The 17,352-nt window shown below is 40.6% G+C and overlaps 1 protein-coding gene across 1 annotated transcript in view; it reads left to right on the plus strand.

Moving 5' to 3' along the window:
* The window catches only part of STN1 (STN1 subunit of CST complex), a 40,218-nt gene extending 25,618 nt beyond the window's left edge, over positions 1-14,600 (plus strand). Inside the window, exons 5-10 of the mRNA XM_066323659.1 lie at positions 821-982; positions 2,239-2,350; positions 3,089-3,251; positions 9,831-9,953; positions 10,491-10,563; positions 14,398-14,600. Of these exons, the coding sequence (XP_066179756.1) occupies positions 821-982; positions 2,239-2,350; positions 3,089-3,251; positions 9,831-9,953; positions 10,491-10,563; positions 14,398-14,555 (791 nt within the window). The 3' untranslated portion in view covers positions 14,556-14,600. The remainder of the gene's footprint in view (positions 1-820; positions 983-2,238; positions 2,351-3,088; positions 3,252-9,830; positions 9,954-10,490; positions 10,564-14,397) is intronic.
* Positions 14,601-17,352: the final 2,752 nt, after the last annotated feature.

The raw sequence follows: 17,352 nt of genomic DNA on the forward strand, positions 1-17,352 counted from the left end.
CATTAAAGAAAAAAAAAAAAAAAGGGAGACACACAGTCAAATCAGTTTTGAGGAACTTAAATGAGGAACTTAGATGCATTAAAAGAAATTGCATGAAATACTGCTTGAAATAGAGTGAGGGCCAAGAATAATTTTCAGCCTTGTATTCTTATTTTACACATAATTCACTAGTGCTTGGATGGACACTGTGCTGAGAATGGCAATTCATTCATTTATACCTGCTGAAGAAAGCTCTTAGGGTGCACAGGAAACTTTCTTCCAGCTTTTTGTAACTGTGATCAGGGATACTTGGAGCATTAATCAGGTTTTAAGTGATGAAGGATTACTGTCCTACAAAGTTGTGTTATGTAAATGTGAAGTTCTGTCAAGTGGCATTCACCTCAGTTCTATTCACCCCAGTGTAGACATCAAATTGCATCACATGAATCCTTTGGCCCCACCTCAGATTACTCATTCTTCTTTTATATAAAAAATTCAGCTGACTTTTCTTTTCCCCTCTCATCCATCTTAGCATGAGAAAATCAAAAAACAACAACAACCATTTCAAATTTATTTTTCAATTTTGCAACCCATCTATAGCATTTTCAGTGGTAAATCAGTATCTTCTCCTTTTTATATTTTCCCCATGTGAACAATTTAAATAAATATAGTACAGAAACTAACTTTGTCACCCAGAAGTTTTGCTACCCAGGACACATGGTGCCTGGGACCTTACCCTTTTTTAGTAATATGACTCCTGTGGTGCTTAGGTGGATGAATGCAAAAGGACAATTAATGCATTGACTTTAGAGCCTGACTTCCTTTCCCTCACTTCTTGCAGGTCATCCAAGCACACCCAGCAGTCTCAGTGTGTTTGAACAGATGAAGAAACTCCGAGAAACAGTAAGGCAGAAAACCAAACTGGAGATTGGAGATGTTGTCAGGGTCAGAGGTCACATCCGAACCTATAGGCAACAAAGGGAAATTCAGGCTTCATGTTTATGTGAGTGTTACGACTCCATGATGTGTGTAACTAAGATGTCTGAATCTGTGAAAATATCTGAGCTGTATGTAATTATTTTAATATTTTCCAATCTATTTTCTGGCATCTCATTTTTCTAAGGATTTTCATCTGTGTGTCTTTATTTCAACTGTAGCAGCATAAGGTTGGAAGACACACTATGTAATGTGTGAGATTAGATTGCCTGTAAACGAGGCATTCCTGGAAAAACTGCAAAAGCTGATTAGCATGTGTACAAGAATACTGTGCAGATACTGTGGCTGGGTGTCTGTAAGAGTGATTTGCTCTTCAGATTTCTCTGTGTTGAAGTAGAGCAGCCAAAGCCCATGGGAAGGGAGCTGGTGACCTTCTCTGTCCCACTTCAGCAAGGGCACCAAGGGCTTTGGAGCAGTGTCTGCTGTTTGTCACAGCCTATACAATCCATTCCATGGGCAGGCAGCAGTATGTGGGCAGTGTCCCACTCAAGCCTGGCTTCTCCTAAGCTCCCTGGCTCTGCAGGATGAGGGAGAAGTGTTCCTCAGGCACAGATCTGCATGCAGGTGCTGTCTCTGTGTCTGACAGCTCTTTGAGCAGCAGGGCTCTGCAGCCCACGGCTTATGCTCTGGGAGCTTCCAGTTACATAACTTCTTCTCAGTTCCGTGTCTGTGCTGTCGTGTAAGAGTTGGTTTTCTCCAGTGAGATCTTTCAGAGATAGTACTGAAATTATTTCCTTAGTGAAGGAAAGCCCGTCTTTTAAAAACACTGTGTAAGTCAGATAATAAGTCTAGACTTTTCAGCTCTAGCTTAAATTTGCAAGGGAGTTCAGCCCTCCTTTGCAGACAGAAGATTTATGAGTATATACAACCCATTCATGGGTTGGTAATAATACCAAAGAGAGCCATGCAATTCAAACAGCCTCTAAATTGCTTTCACTTTGGCCCAAATACAGCTCCTTACTGTGTGTTAATTTCATTTAATGGATAAAGACTGCTGAAAGGTAAAATAGATCTTAAATTCTGGTTAAATAAGTTGTCAGACAAAAGCATAATCTGTAATGCACCACAACAGGCCATTTAACCTCCTTGTAAACTGTAAAAGAAGGATTGGTCTTTGTGGTTTATTTTTATAAAAACCACAGTGAACAAATTTTGCCAATTCAGTACTGGCTGTGAAGCTCTGTTGTACTGCCTCAGGATTGCTTGCTTAAAAAATTGCATGGCAGCCCTGGCCAGGTCTATGTGTTCTCATTGCCTCTCCAGATAAAGTGGATGATCCCGTCTGTGATGTGCAGATTTCAAGAATGCTGGAGCTCCCCTGTCTCTACAGAGAAGTTTATGATAAACCTTTCAAGGGCCCTGAGGAAACACAGAGGTAAATGCAGAATCCAGAACTGGTCCTGGGGCAAAGTATGAGGTATTATGACTGTTTACTTGTTGTCGTAGTAACTCTGGAAAAAAAATAGAACAGTGCCTGACTGTGATTTACACTGCATACAGTAGCAGACTGCTTTTCTCCCAAGTAATCTGTGATCCATACAGAGGAGATACCTGTCCATAATCTAGGAAAGAAATAAAATCCTGAACTAAAGTGAATATTAAGAAGAAAGTAAAACACTGTGTACAGACCTCTTTCATCTAGTGAAAGAAACAAGAGCTTTAGAGCAAGATTTGGGGCTGAGGTGAGCGGAGACAATGGAGAAGCATCCTTGCCTGATGTTGTTTTATGTGTAAGGCTAAGGAGCTATTCCACTGAAGTGCTCTCCTGCCCTGTCAAATGACAAATACATAACCTCAAATAAATTGAGTCAAACGCCCACGCCTGTACTCAGTTTCAGGATAGCTGGATGCTTATTGGGAGGCCTGGTGCATGTAGTGTTGTTTCAGAGGCTGCAGATCTTAAATTCACAAAACCGTAACAGCAAATGATTGAAGAGCAGTTTAATGTTTATGTTTATAAAAATGTTTTGTTTTAATTAAGGATTTAAATTCAAATTCTTTAAGGACAGCAAAACATCCTTTGACCTTTGAAACCAGTCTAGTGGACTGACTTTATGTAATTGTTCTAAAACCCATTTCTTGCCTTTTGACATGTTCTGTGTTATCCTTGTAGTGGCTTGGAGGGTCAGAATTTCTCAATCCATATGCTGCATGAGAAAGTGCAATGCTTTCTATTAGAAAACAAAATTCAGAGCTTTTACCAGCAGGAGTTGGAGACAGTTGATTCTCTGGTGTCTATGGCTGGTGTGCATCTACCCAGCCCCAGCTGTCAAGAGGTGAGTGAATGTACCTCTTCCAAGCTTTTAGTGGGTGAAAATAATACCATGTACTTTTTTTAAGCATAAACAGATAAGAGACTTGTATCTTCAGAGGATTCAAAAAACCACTAGTGCTTTAGCTTTATGCATGAATTATTTACAGAGCTTGAGGAAAACTTGTTACTTTAGGCATATAAAACTGGGCTGAAAAAAGTAATGTAAGAACATTCTGTTATTAGGGGTAATCTTGTGTTAGGGCTAAGCTATCTTACAGCCTGCAAGAGTCACTACTTTATTTAGATTTGTAATTAGTAGCAGTGTCAGAAAAAGAAATCCCTTTAAGGTGCTTGAGTTCTTTGGGACAGAGGTTTGAGATCCTCAATCTGACCAGGAGAAGGAAGCACAACATCTTTGTCTTGTTTTTCGTTTGAAGCTCAATATATTAATAGAGATGCAGCTTTCAAGAGGAGGTTACGATGAGTGGATGAACAGTGCTTCCTGCTATATTTTTCTCCCACTGAAAGTCCCTAATTGTGAAAGGCTATGATTGAAAGGATGAGAAGGTGGCATTAAACTGAAATCAGTTTACAGGCAATTGCGTGTAACCAAACTGTTAAGAAACTTTCCAGTGATTTAGTAACCTCTTGATCAGCTGCAGAATGGGAAACAGAACAAAACTCATTTTGTAAAATGGTTTTATATTACTCTGTATTAGTTGGATAAATTACAAACCAGACTCTCAACTAGTATGAAGTGATACATTTCTGCAAAGCTTACAGTGGCATCTTTTACCATGAAAGCAAAGGCAATTGAAACTTAAGCTGGAGTGTTGTGATTCATTTACTTTTTGGTTTTCTGTAGAGAAATAAATTCCTGGTAGTCATTTTCACCCTGATTTTGATGTGCACTGTAATGTTAAATGCTATGTTATGTTGACTTCTAATGATTGCTTAATTCTTAAGAAACCTAAACTAAATAATACAAAAGCCAGTTTCTTGTAGATGAGGTCAAATAGTAATGAGAAGTAGCTCCTTTCTTGTTGGCCTTGTTGAACTGCTGCTGATAACTGTTCTTGATAGCTGGATTGGGGGAGTTTTTTTGTGGTTTGGGGGGGGGTTTGTTTGGGTTTGTTTTTTTGGTGGTTTTTGAGGTTGGTTGGTTTTGTTTTTAAGGCATTTTTTTCTGGTTTGCTTTAAAACAAATATGGATATTAGCACTAAGAGGAGCTATTCTCATTTTAGACAAAAAAGATTGCTTGTAGATTATCCAACGTGGCACCTGGTACTTTCTAAACTAGCTAGAACAGTATTAAAAGTTCCCAAACAGTTTACATTAAAGGAAGTAGTGGGCATTGTGTCCAATGCTGGAAACTTAAATGTTGCAGCATTTATAGAGAGACAAAGATAAATAATTTATAAAGCCATTTAAAGTAGGAAGTGGTGCAGAACAAATTTAGAAAGACCAAAAAAAAAAAAAAAAAACCCAAGAAAACCCAAACCAAACACCAACCAACCAAAGAAAGACCAACTGAAAAACCCCAAACCAAGAAAAATAATGTAGCATCAGTGTTGTTAAAAGTTATGAAGAGCTATCATGATAATTAATAGTTTCTCCTAACCCTGATGGAAGGATGTGCGTGTATGTCCCAGGAATCTGGGCACACAGACGCTTATTTAGAAATTGCGGTTCTCCCTACTGTCCTTTACTATGAATTTCTTGCAAAGAGGGTTATCTGTTCTTGCAAAAGAAAGGACCTGCTATTGTCAAGTGGCATGAATGCCCTAAGAGGAGTGCCTAGTAATGCTCTGGAAATGTATTTCCTTGTTCCTCTACTCTGTCTCTAGAAGGTGTCACTTTTCATACTTGGCAAAGGGTCAAGTACCCAGTTCTATGCACAAAAGTAACTGTAATAGATCTGATTTCTGTCCCTCTGTCTTTCTTTTCTCTTCAGTAGGCTTTTGTTTTGCACTGCCCTCAAAGCAAGAGGATAAATGGTGCTGCTGATGTGGAACAATGTTACTTCAGGCCTGTTTGGCAAGGCAGGAACTACAGAACCTACTCAGCTAATTAGGCCATGCCACAATATACCCACTTGTTCACTTCTTGCACTTTTCCTGGATGTAAAATGATGAGCTATTTGGATGTATAGGTAATTTTTTTATCCTGATTCCAGTGTTCTAGAGCACAAGTTGCTTTCTTTTCTCTTCCTTTCCCTGTGATCATAGAAGAGGTGATGCATCCCCTTCATCGCTTTCCCAGCTTTTAAAGTACTTGCACGGTGCTCATCACAGAGGGAGAGTGTATCCCCATGTATCACCAGGGAGGTGATGAGCTGCAGTGGAGTCTCTGCAGTAGAGTGGAGCAGAGGGTGAAGATGGAAGGAGTTAGGTGGGATAGTTTGAGGTAGGCAGCATCTCTGTGTTCCTTTTCAGCATAACTGTGTAGCTGAGCCTTGTCCACATCCCATACATGTCCTACAATACCTCGTTCCAGTCCTGATGCCTACCTGGCAGTGAAGCCTTCAGACTCTCTGGAATAAATCTCCCCCTAGCAGATGCACCTGGCAGAACTGAAATAATTTCTTCTTCTCAGACATATACTAGCAAAAATTTAATTTTATAGTCTACAGATGATGAGGAAGAGAATTTAACTACTTGTAAAAATAGTTAAAATTTAACAAATCTTTTGTGAGTTTTAAAGCCGCTGGGGCTTTAATTTGCATAACCAGTGCTCCATTTATCCCTCAGGTGTAGCCTTTTCCCTGTCCCTTAAAACCAGTGACTTTTGAGACTGGAGGGGTGGGTACCAGAAGGAAGACTATAAGTAAAACAAGAAGAAGTAATTTTGTGCTTAGAGAACCTCCAGAGTGTACTTGCTGGACTTAGGCGATTATGTTGGGCAAGTGGACAAGTCTTTGGTTCCTTTTTTTAAGAAAGCTACATGTTAAGTGGATCCATCCAATTTCTCGACTGAATCAAATGCTTTAAACCAGCCAGTCTTGATTAACAATATTTCTGCCCTTCTGCCATGCATAAACTATAGTGTGGGCTATTTTAGTGCTGCCATTCCAGTTTGTGAATGTCACTGGCTTGGACACGTAACTTGAGTTATGCTTTCCAGAGTGTGCTGTTTGTACTTCTCTTGATTTGAATATTATCTCAAGGTCACCAACGAGAAGTAGTTAAAGGAGGAAGTTTTACAGTGTTGTTCACAGTCTGTGTCTACCGTGTACATTGTACTATAGGTGTAACACAGTTCATTATAAGTTCTTGATGCAGTGTCCTTGTCTTTCTGCCTCTCGAGGAAGCTTCTCCACTGCTTTAAATATGTATATTGCAAAGCTTATTATAGGACTTCAGCACTGACATGTCCAGGATCACTATTACTAAAATTGTCACCTGCCTAAGCCCAGGATTAAACATTACAAGAAAAACTGCAAAGGGTGATTCAATGAGTAGAATCACATGAGTGGTTATACCAGGAAACTTTAACACCATCGGGGTGTGATTCATAATGAGTCAAAGGTGTTACATAGTTCCAGTGTTTTGAACAGACTCACTAATTCCTGTACCACTTCATTTCTTTGACCTGTTATTGATTGTACAAAGAATTTGTCTTGTTGTTAAGATCTGAGAATAACTGGTTGCACAGCACCAGCCCACTAAGCTGTGTGAAGCCTATCAGATGGAATATATTGATTAAAGTACCAGCTTAATTCTGGATACATAGATTCTTCTTTTGGCTTTGCTACAGGGCCCTTAGCCAGTTTTGGGAATGCAGGTAATAATAGTAAAATTACTATTTAATAGCTGCTTCTGTCTCAGGTCACACGCACACACACAATGTCTTCTGCAAAAGGAATGACTGACTGAATGCTCCTATGTTTGGATGTACAGCTTAATTTATTTGAAAAGGACCTCATTTGGAAGGGAAGGGTAAGATCCTGCTGTTACTGCTCCAGAGAAATGGTGCACCGTGAAATTAAGGCATGCCCAAGAGGGGAACTTTGCAAAAGGAGGTGTGAACATTGTGAGAGGCATTGGGGAGAAGTACTATTGACTTGTGAATTTGCAGGATGTGATGCTGAAGTGACTTTTGGTGGACCAAAAGAGCAGACTAAGCAATTTTAGACTGTGTTGACAAATTCTAGGGGAATGGAGAGGAGGAAGCATGTTCTAGAGTACACTAGGAAAAACCCCAAATTTTTCCTGTCATTTTATGGTACTATTAAACACCGGTGATATATAACATTATTGTATTAATATATAATACAGTATTATTAAAGTGGGCAGGAGTCCTAATTTGTTTTTCAGAAGCAGTCCTTCTGCCATGAAGCCCTTTTCTGTCGATTCTGCAGCACATATGAGAGAGTGCTGATATATAGCAGCTGCTTACTTATAATAAGGCCTTGCTGCTTTCACTCTGTCAATGCCTTGACTTGCATTCTTAGTGATTCTGTTTCAGTATACATCCAGGCTGAGCTTTGTGTCAGTTCACACAGAGTCTGTTTTTAATTATCTCCCTTTTCTGACAGGATTTCAGTGGTAAGCCAAACTGAATAATTACTGTGCTTCTTTGGAAATATTTTTATATTTTTTTCCTCCCCAAATGTTTGCTTTCACATTAAAAATTGATCAGAGTCTTGAGCTGGTTGCTTTGCTAGCAATTTTTTACATTCTTGAGGATTTATTACTGCATTTGAGTGAGAGGCAAAGTCTCTTCATTTTACATATGGCTATGAGAATCTGCTTTTCTGTGAGCAAATACTCACTCTTCACTTAATCCTTCCTGCCGCATTTTATGTTTCTTTCTTCAGTTCATCAGAAGAGGCACACTGAAGAGAAATACCATAGTGGTATTAATGCTGTGACTGGAACGGTGTCCAGATGTATGGCAAAGCTTGTAATTAGAAGTAGAGTCTGTTGTTATCCAGATTGATGGCTGTGGTGGACAGGAGGACAGACAAAGTTTATGCACTGAATCCTTCAGTCTGAAACAGAGAAAACTCAACTGAGAATAAGAGCCCTTGTTCTTTGTTAATTATCTTGAAGTATTCAGCAATTATTTTTACTATTGATTTGAGAGGAAAAAGAGAGTTAGCTGTTGTGGAACAGAGAGAGATATGTGATTATGGTCTGTTGAAATCCTGAGGGTTATCTGGAGGAACAGGAGGGAGAAATCTGTGATGCATGCTAACACCACTACCTCTTTTGGATCCCCAAATTATTCCCAGTTAGATAGCTCAGGTTCCAGTCTGTTGGAGTGTCACTTGAGAACTGCAAATGGATTGAATGAATGTTCTGTGAAAAGATATTCTTCCTTTGTTCCTGTGGTGTCCGTTTTGCATATTCATGTACATTCTTTCTAGTTCATGGTGATTGCCTGCTTCAATCCCAAGGCTTCTGAGCTGCTTCTGGTGAGTGAAGTAGGATATGTGAAGTCTGATATTTTTGTTCAGAACAGGGTGGGAGCATTTATGGTGATAGTTGAAGGAATGGCTTGGCAAGTCTTGCTCTGGTTGCTCTGGTGTGGTTCTAGTTATCACATGGTGGTTTGTGGGCAGCAGTTTAGCTCCCTTCTCAAAGAAAACCACAGGGAAAACAGTGTGCTCCCAACGGATGAGAAAACAGCAATTGGGGAACTGAGGCAGTCTGTGTAGATAAATGGGAGGACACAGTAGGACAGATGGAGATACAGAAGAGTAAATCATAGTCTTGCTCTTATCTACTCATATTTCCCTTCTCCACAACTGATTATTTCCTTCTAATTCCCTAGCTGTCATTCCACTCTCTTAGCTCTGCTCTACTTCCAAACAAACCCTGTTTCCCTGGGGTTTTTTTCCCTCCCCTTCCTTCCTTCTGCTCTGTTAGATGTGTCCCAAACACAGAACCCTGTGTTCTAAGTAACCTCAGTTATGGACTTCCAGGCACGCTGTTCTCCTTTCACAAGAAACTAATTTCCCACCTACCCTCAAAACTGAATTCTTTGTTTCCTTATTTCGTATACTTGTCTTAATTTCTTGCATGCTCTTTAGCCTTTCACTTCATTAGGCTGTGGAGACGCTCCTGAGAGCATGACCAGAATGTTGGTAAAAATTTGGAAACAAAGGGGGCAAGAAACAAATACTGGTTTTGTCAGTTTTCTCCTTTCCCTGAAATCAAGAAATAGGAATCCAGTCCTCAGCACTTGGATTTCTCTTGAGTATCACCTTACAAAATACTGATTTTTCTACCTTCCTACCGGTATTACCAGGAAAACTCAGAAAGTGAACAAAGCTTGATCTGCAAGCATCACAAGTATATTCTAAAAAAAGAGTTCTTGATACATCACCAAATAGCTGCAAATCACAAAGAAGGCAGTTTAGTGGTTCCTTAAGAATAGTGCAAGCTTCTGGTGTTTGGGTTTCATTTAAAGCTCAGAGATACTGGTTATTTCATACATAACAGAAATGATTTCTGACTTACTAAATGAAGAAAAATGTGTAACAAAATTCATGTTAAAGTCATCTTCTTCTTCAAAGCATCTGGAGCTTTTGCAGGTAGCTTTGGTTGAGCTGAGATTTCTCACCATCGGCTTCATTGCTTTCTTCCCATTCAGGTGAAGTCAGAAAGTAGTTCCAGTTCCAAAAGGATTCACAATGTTTTTAAGGAAGCAATAAAGATGCTACAAGAAAAAGGAGTGGTTTTCCAGAAACCAAGCAGCTCCAAGGACTTATACTATGTAAGGAATTGATCTGTGGTTGCAAACAAGTTCAGTGGTATGACTTTCATAATCAGTAAAAACAGTAAAAATATTGCAGAAAGAGTAGAAATGTTTCAGAAAGAGAAGCTGGACATCCAGGTGCTCTCAGTTTACTCAAAAGTCTTTTCTGCAGCTTACTTCACTGTTGGTTGTACCTCTGTATCCCCCACTGAATTGTTCAAAGTTCTGTCTGTGTTCACTGGGCTGCCAAAACTGCTCTTATCCAGCTGAGCTCAGTGAATCCTGGGCCCTGGGACAGTTCTCCTTATCAAAGTGGGTTCAAATGCTTGCTATTCTGCTGAGTCTGTCTCCCTCCTTTGGGTCAAACTTAGTTGTATCATGTTCTTCACCTAACTCATGGATGCTGCTTATAGTAGTAAAAATACTGATTTGACGTTCATTATTAGTCTTGGGGGCAGCATAAAATGCTGTGTAATTATGACGGTGTTAGCTTAGAATACACCATAGCATTGGACTGTTTTTCATCAGCAAGGCAAATTTCTCTTTTTTCTTCAGGTGACTGACCATGAAAAGGAGCTGTTTAAAGTGACCCTTGATGTGATTAAAGAAGACTGTCGAAAACCCAGGCGTAAGTAGCAGTGATCAAGCTCTGATGAGCTGGTGCTGATATACTGATGACACTATCTCCTGCTGCTGCTGGATTGGATATGCTGCTTGTCCTCACCCTTGAACTCAGAGCTGTTGCTGGTGTAGCTAATCAGTATAGCTAAAAGCAGGAGTGCAGGAGCAGCTTCCTGTGAGCGTGGAGAGAGAAACAGCAGGTGTGCCCAGCAGGAAGCAAACCTTTCTGATCGGAAACAAGCAGCCATTATCTTGGATCTATATCTTTTTGAGAATAGTTGGATTTTGGGAGGAACCAAATGTAATGAAGTCAGGTCACCACCTAGCAGGTGTTGCTTTGCGCTCTGGAGAAGTAGCAAATCTTGCTGGTTCAGTTTCTGCAGGGGAGTTGACACAGAAGTGACCGTGCAGAAAGGTGAAATTCCCACCTCCTTTAAGCCAACAATAAAACTTGCTTAAGTCTGTAAGATATTCTCTGGATATTTTAAGCTCAGGTAGACCTCAGGTGATTTTTCTTTGCAGTTAAGGATTTCAGTCAAACAAAGTCTATTTCTTTCCAGATAATGTGCCTCAGGTGGTTCCTCAGTTATTCCTGTCCCTCAAACTATTGTGTCTTATTGCCAGAGTGGTAACTTGTGCTTGACTTGACTGTGTGCTAATCACACAGGTACATTGCTACAGAGTGTCTTTCAGTCATGGGATAGAATGTGTCAGCAGGGATCACTTGCTGCTGGAGTGCAGCTATTTGTGGGATAGAATGTGCTTTAGTACAGAATAAATGACTGACTGGAACATAAGGCATAAAATCGTAAATTGCTCATATCCCTATACTATCATAACTACAATGGCATTTGTAGGACATTATGATGGTTATCCCACAGTGAAAAAAGGCTAAGTGAGGCAATATCAAGTTTGAGTTTAACTGTCTTTCTTAAGAAGTGGTACAACTGTAGACAAGGTCTTAGGAGGTTACTTCTGGGCATGCAGGCTAATATGGGCTTGTTTGCCTGAGGGTGTTTCAGTGCAAAAAGGTACTGCATCACATCGTTTTGTTGTCTTTTATCCAATTAACAAATACAAACATCATTTCCTTAAGAGTCAAATCATTCCTTTGCTCATTTTATACATCAGCTAGTTCTCCTGCTTTTTTTATATAACTGTGTCACTATCAAGGCCAGAACCTCGATACAGTTGACAGGGGCACTGAGTGACTGCCTCCTTTTTGTTCCCTTCTTGTGCATTGTCACACTGGTAAAAGTACCCTGTGATCCATGAGAAGCTGGGAAGTTCTTTCGGTCAGGAAAGTCAACAGCACAGAGTAATTTGTAGATCAGTCACAGAAACGACTTTGAAGAGTCCTCAAAGCCATGTTTTCCATAATAAGCGGTTTAAAATTAGCAACTGTTTTATAAACCCTCTTGTTCTCCTTGAAGCTTTCCCCCTCCTTAGCTTCCCGCTGTAAAGAGGACAATTTGCAGGTCAGTGTCCCTTCGCTGGTTTCCGGAAGGACCATTTCAATGTCCTGGTCGTTGGCAGTAGGAGCAAAGCCGAGCAGCTTCAATCGAAACCAGCAGGGCACGGCGGGTGTTTGCTGCCCGCGGATGATGCAAGAGCGCGGAGCTCAGGGCGGCTGCCGGCCCCCCTCTGCCGGCGGGGCGCGGTCCCGGCTCCCGGCGAGGAAACAAGGACATGGGCATTCTTTCACCTCTGGGGCTTTTGCTTGTTTGTTGTAAGAAATTCCTGTCCGTTTTCCTCCAAGAGTAATAGTAATCTTCACAAGAAGGATGATTTATGATAAATCAAACTCTTTTCTCCAATGAGTTATTTCTTCTGCCAGTTTTCCAGGCAACGCCTCTCCCCGTTGCTGTAGTTGTGACACATTCCCAGGCCCAACCCAGCTGTCTGAAACTATTGTACAAATTAAAAAAAAAAAAAAAAAAATCTTGCGTGCCTGCTCAGAGCTGCACAAGCCCTGATCTGTAATGTGCCTGCATGACAATCCTAGTCCTTGGCTCCACTTATAATTCCTGATCTTAAATGCACTCATGAGAGAGAGACCACTGTGGGTCTGTCTAGAAACTTAATATAGCCAAATAGCACATTTTGACTCCAGACTGAACTGCAAAATGGATTTGGGGTTTGGTTTGTTTCTTTGTTTTATAAATTTGCTCTGTTTCTCTGTTTTATAAATTTTAGGCTTAGATTGGGCTAATGGTAGAAAGAACAAAAACTAGAACCACTTGAAGTTAAATTTAATATGTCAGAATGTACACTGTGTGAGACGTCTGCAGTGGGCAAATGGTAGTTGTTCTGTAACTCTGTCCCCTCTGATGGTGGTTATCAGGCAGGACAGTTAATCACAGCCTGGCTTCCCTCAGCTGCTGGACAAAACAGGAACATAGGATGTCAGTGAAAGAGGGACAAGAATGTTTTGGGGTTACTTAATCATTGTACACACCTTCAGCTACCCCAAAGTGCCATTTTCTACTAGCATCTAGGGGAAAAGTACACATTGTGCTGTTAGGTAACACTTGAGTCATTAATGTAATTCATTGAGATTTAAGTTACTCTAGATCAGGGATGGGCAATCTGACCTTCTTATGACAAACCTATGACAAATGCAAAGTGCAGCTACCCATTTGTTTGCAACAACAGTCACTGTGACCAGGTAGAGGCATTGTTCTGTTCTCTCCAGTTATCTCTCCCAGAGTAGTGGAATTATTTTTGGCTATTGACCACAAAGGTCTTTTTATCATGCTGGGTATTTCTGAGGAAGTATTTCTGCCTGAATCACGGCCTAATGAGAATTAGGCTGAACTGTTTGTTTACCACTATCTGGCAATGACTTTTCTCAGCAGGTTATAAGGCAGCTCTGGGGCTCAGCAGATTGTGGAGAATTAACTAAAAAAACAGAAAACAGCAAAATATAGGTCCCTACCTGGCCCATGGCAGTTTCTCAGTACCCTTATCAAACTTGCCTTACATCACATGAGCTAAGGAGAAGGCAAATAGTTGCAGAGAAATATGTTGTGGACTTCAGCACTTGGGTGACTGGGGCCTTGCAGCACTGATGATTAGTGGGTTACAGGCTATGTTGGAGGAAATGATGGCTGGGACAACTTCAAACAATGCTCCACCTGGCACAGAATAGATGCATGCAGCCATGAAGGACCTCTGTGCTTGCCCCTGGCAAAGGGGGTTATTTTAAACTTCTTTTCTCTTGTACATTGCAGGGCTAACTCCACTTAAAAGGAGACAAAATCTGAAACTGATGGTTCTGTGACTTTCTACCCCTGTAATTTCTGAGTGATCTGCAGGATAGGGACGGGATAGCATTGTGAGGTGAATGCAGTTGCAGTGCAGCAATTTTTCCACAAGATGCCAGCGTTGGGCCAGTGGTTAAAGGCCCTGGCCACGCATCTCCCTGCGGTGCTAGAGGGTTGTGAAGCTGGGTCTCAGTAAAATGACTTTCATTTGGTTCCTTCTGAAGTTGCAAAAACTGGATCGCCTGCACAGGTGGATAGTGGAGGTTCTCTTGCATTATTAAACTTCTCATCAAGTTGTACTGAGCCACGTATCTTAAGAGTTGGCAAGGCTGAGTTATCTTTCACCCTCATTACTACTGTTACAGCCCTGTCACTTCCCAGAAAAGTCACTGGGAACAGTTGATAATTGGAGAACTGTAGGCACAGACAGCATCTCTTTCTTCTGAATACACACACGTCTGTTTCAGTATCTAGGGCTCTGGGGTTTTTTATGACTGATCTGTATTATGGTAGTGCAAAAGAGACAGACTGAAGTATTTCTTCCATGCCTGGGTACATTCTCTTTTTTTCTGCAGATGCTGAAAAGGGCTGCCATTTCCTTCATGTCCTGAGTTGTGTTCGGCAGAGCTATCACCCCTCTCTGCCTGAAGTGGTGATGCACCGTGTCTTGGAACTGTTGGAGAGCAACAGTGATGTTGTCAGCACCATGGAAGGATATTTTATGGTATTTTAAAGAGAAAAGATAAGAAAGAGAAGTTGAGAGACTGTGAGAAGCTATCATGATGGTCTAGATTGTGGATAAAAAAAAGAGTCTTTTGATTCTCCAAATGCTGTTTTTGTCCAGCTTCAGAGAAATTGTTCAAATAATTGTTTTAATATTATTGCTGACTTCCTTGCTATTCCTAGTGAAAGTGGTATCAAACTGATTCTGGACATTCTAATCTAGCAAGGGAGCTGGAAAAGAAACTGTGCTCTTTCCTTGGAGTAGGATGAGACATTGACCATCCTCACATCTGCATCCAGTGAACCTAAGGAAAAGTTACTCCTAAAGATCACTGGTTACAGAAATGGTCATCTCAGGAGATATTTTTCTGGCTTTAAGACTGATCTTGTGAGTTTTCATATGATAATATCTGTGGATCTTTCTTTTCATGTGAACTTTGTAACACCTAGAGAATTTCACACAAACAAAAGGATTTGCCTGTCCTCCCTGGTAGTGCTGGTGCATCTTTGTCTGTGAATATGTATTCCTCAATCTGGATAAGTTCCCTCTACTAAAGAATCCTCACCATTCTCTGTAAAGTAATACTCAGGAATGGGGTCTTGCATCTCTTTCCCATCCTGCAGCCTTGCCCACTGGTTGTCAAGCATGTCTGCATTCCTCTGTTCCCATCTGTGCTACTGGTGCCTGTGGTTGTGGTTTCTCTTCAGACCAGAATTCTTAAAATCAGCTTATGTTTGCTGTTTCAGTTGCTTCCTACATCACAAATGGTAAAACATAAATTAGATGCTTTGGAAAAGAAAATACAGAAGCCATTGAGACCCACTGTAATCTCCTCTGCCTGTTGCTTTTTGTGTGTTTTATTCTTTGTCACTTTCATGGCCAAATACTGCTCATATCTGTGCTTGCAGAAGAACACAAGGCATAGATGAAACGACATTGGCCTAAAGAAGGCTACCATGCAAGATGTTTGATCTGGAATAATTATAACTCCCTTATGTGCAACAGTTAAAACGCAAAGTTGTTCAATATTTATCCTTAGAGAGGGCTTGCTGCTGCAGAAGGCTTGCTGCTATCCTTAGAGAGGGCTTGTCTGTTTAATTAATCTGTTTAATTTATGGTGTGGAGGTGAGACCCTTAACTTGAAAAGAGTACAAAAGATTGAATTTATCCTTCTTTCCTCTGCACCTTCCCTGTAACAGTTGAAATAGCTGACTCCCAGGAGGCAGCCGTAGTGGTAAAGCCCTATAAGGATTGACATAGCAGGGAAAAATAAACCATATGCATGAGGAAAGCCAGTGAGTATAGCCCCGTGTGTGCCAGCTCTCTGGTTTGTTATATTATCTGCCTCTCTCCAAGCCCTGGCTGCAGTGAGATATAGGCTAAGAGAAAGACATGACAAAATATTTGGCATTTGCATTCAGAGGCCCATGGAAAACTCTGGCCTTGGAGAGATGTAGAGAGAGTTCATAGTAGAGAACTATATATGAATCATTAATTTGCTGTGTATTCCCTACTTGCTGCAAGTCTCAATAGTTGGTTTCCTCACAGATTTCCCTATTCCTCACATTTCTGCTCTGAGTCAGGTACCCTCTGGTTAGATCTTAATATGGGCCCTGAACAGGTGCTGAAGGGATGTACCTGTACAGAAGGAAATAGGAGAGGATTAAGAAAGAGTTGTAGAGTATTTGTTCCCCACTCCCTCCCCATGCCCTGAATATCTCTGTAAATCAGGGAAGGCAGGCAGATTCTGAATGAAGTGGTACTGAGAGGAATTGAAACTTTAATTTATGCCTATGAGAAAATCTGGTTGGCCACTGGAGAGATTTGCTTTTTAAATTCCTGCTCTGATTGTTGATCAGTTTGAAGTGATGCTTAAAAACAAGGCTGTCTGTGGAAGACATAGCTTGGAATATTGATTCCTAAATTCAAATTCACTTCAGGAATTGCCCACAGTCAAGCAGTACACATGGTTAACTTGCTTATTTGGCATGAATTTGAGGATATTTTAAAGGAAAGTATGAGGTGTTTCAGACCATTTGGAAGAGCATGGCATCTAATTTAAGAAACTGTCTTGGCCATTTTCATGAAATGTTCTGTATTAGAAGAAGCTTATTTTGCTGGGAAAGGGTTAAAGGAACAGTGCTAGCTCAGTGGGAAAGGTGATCTCCTCTCTTAAGTTAGAAGAAAAGCCTGGTTCTCCTGAGGATGACAGCTGAGTGTGTGGGCTGGATGAGTTCAGGGAGAAAAAGAGAGTTTGGAGATCATATTGCTCTTTAAGATCTCTTTAAAATAAATTCATACCAAAATAGGATTACATCTTCAGGCTTTGCAGTTTGTAAAGTTACACGTGCAAATTCTGTTGCCTCTAACTCTGAGGTTGCACTTACTGTGTTTCAGATATGGTTTTTTGTGTAGTTTGCCTAAAATCCTTGTCCACTGGTTTTCTATGCTTGGAGGTAGAAAGGGCAGACACTTGAATTTGTATCAGTCCTGTCCCTGTTGCAGTTCAAAAGCACTGAATAACTGCAAAGCCTTGGAGATGAGGTGGAAGGAACTTATCTCAGGAAACACAGGTAAGTTATTCTGTGGATAGAAAGAAAAAAGAAAAGGAAAGAACCTGTCCCTGGAGGTTTTTAAGTTGATCCTTGCTCAACTCTTGTGATGGAGGGTGTGTTCTGATGGTGTTTGTTCCCCAGGAACAGGGAAAAGGGATTTTTCTCAGATGAGTTGTCTCAGGGAAGTAAGATGAATAAACACAAGGGAGCCTATAGTTTTTACAAGAGTGGAAGGTTAAGATAAAGTTAAT

Source organism: Sylvia atricapilla, chromosome 8, assembly GCF_009819655.1.
Source record: "Sylvia atricapilla isolate bSylAtr1 chromosome 8, bSylAtr1.pri, whole genome shotgun sequence".
In the NCBI taxonomy this organism is placed as follows: Eukaryota; Metazoa; Chordata; class Aves; order Passeriformes; family Sylviidae; genus Sylvia; species Sylvia atricapilla.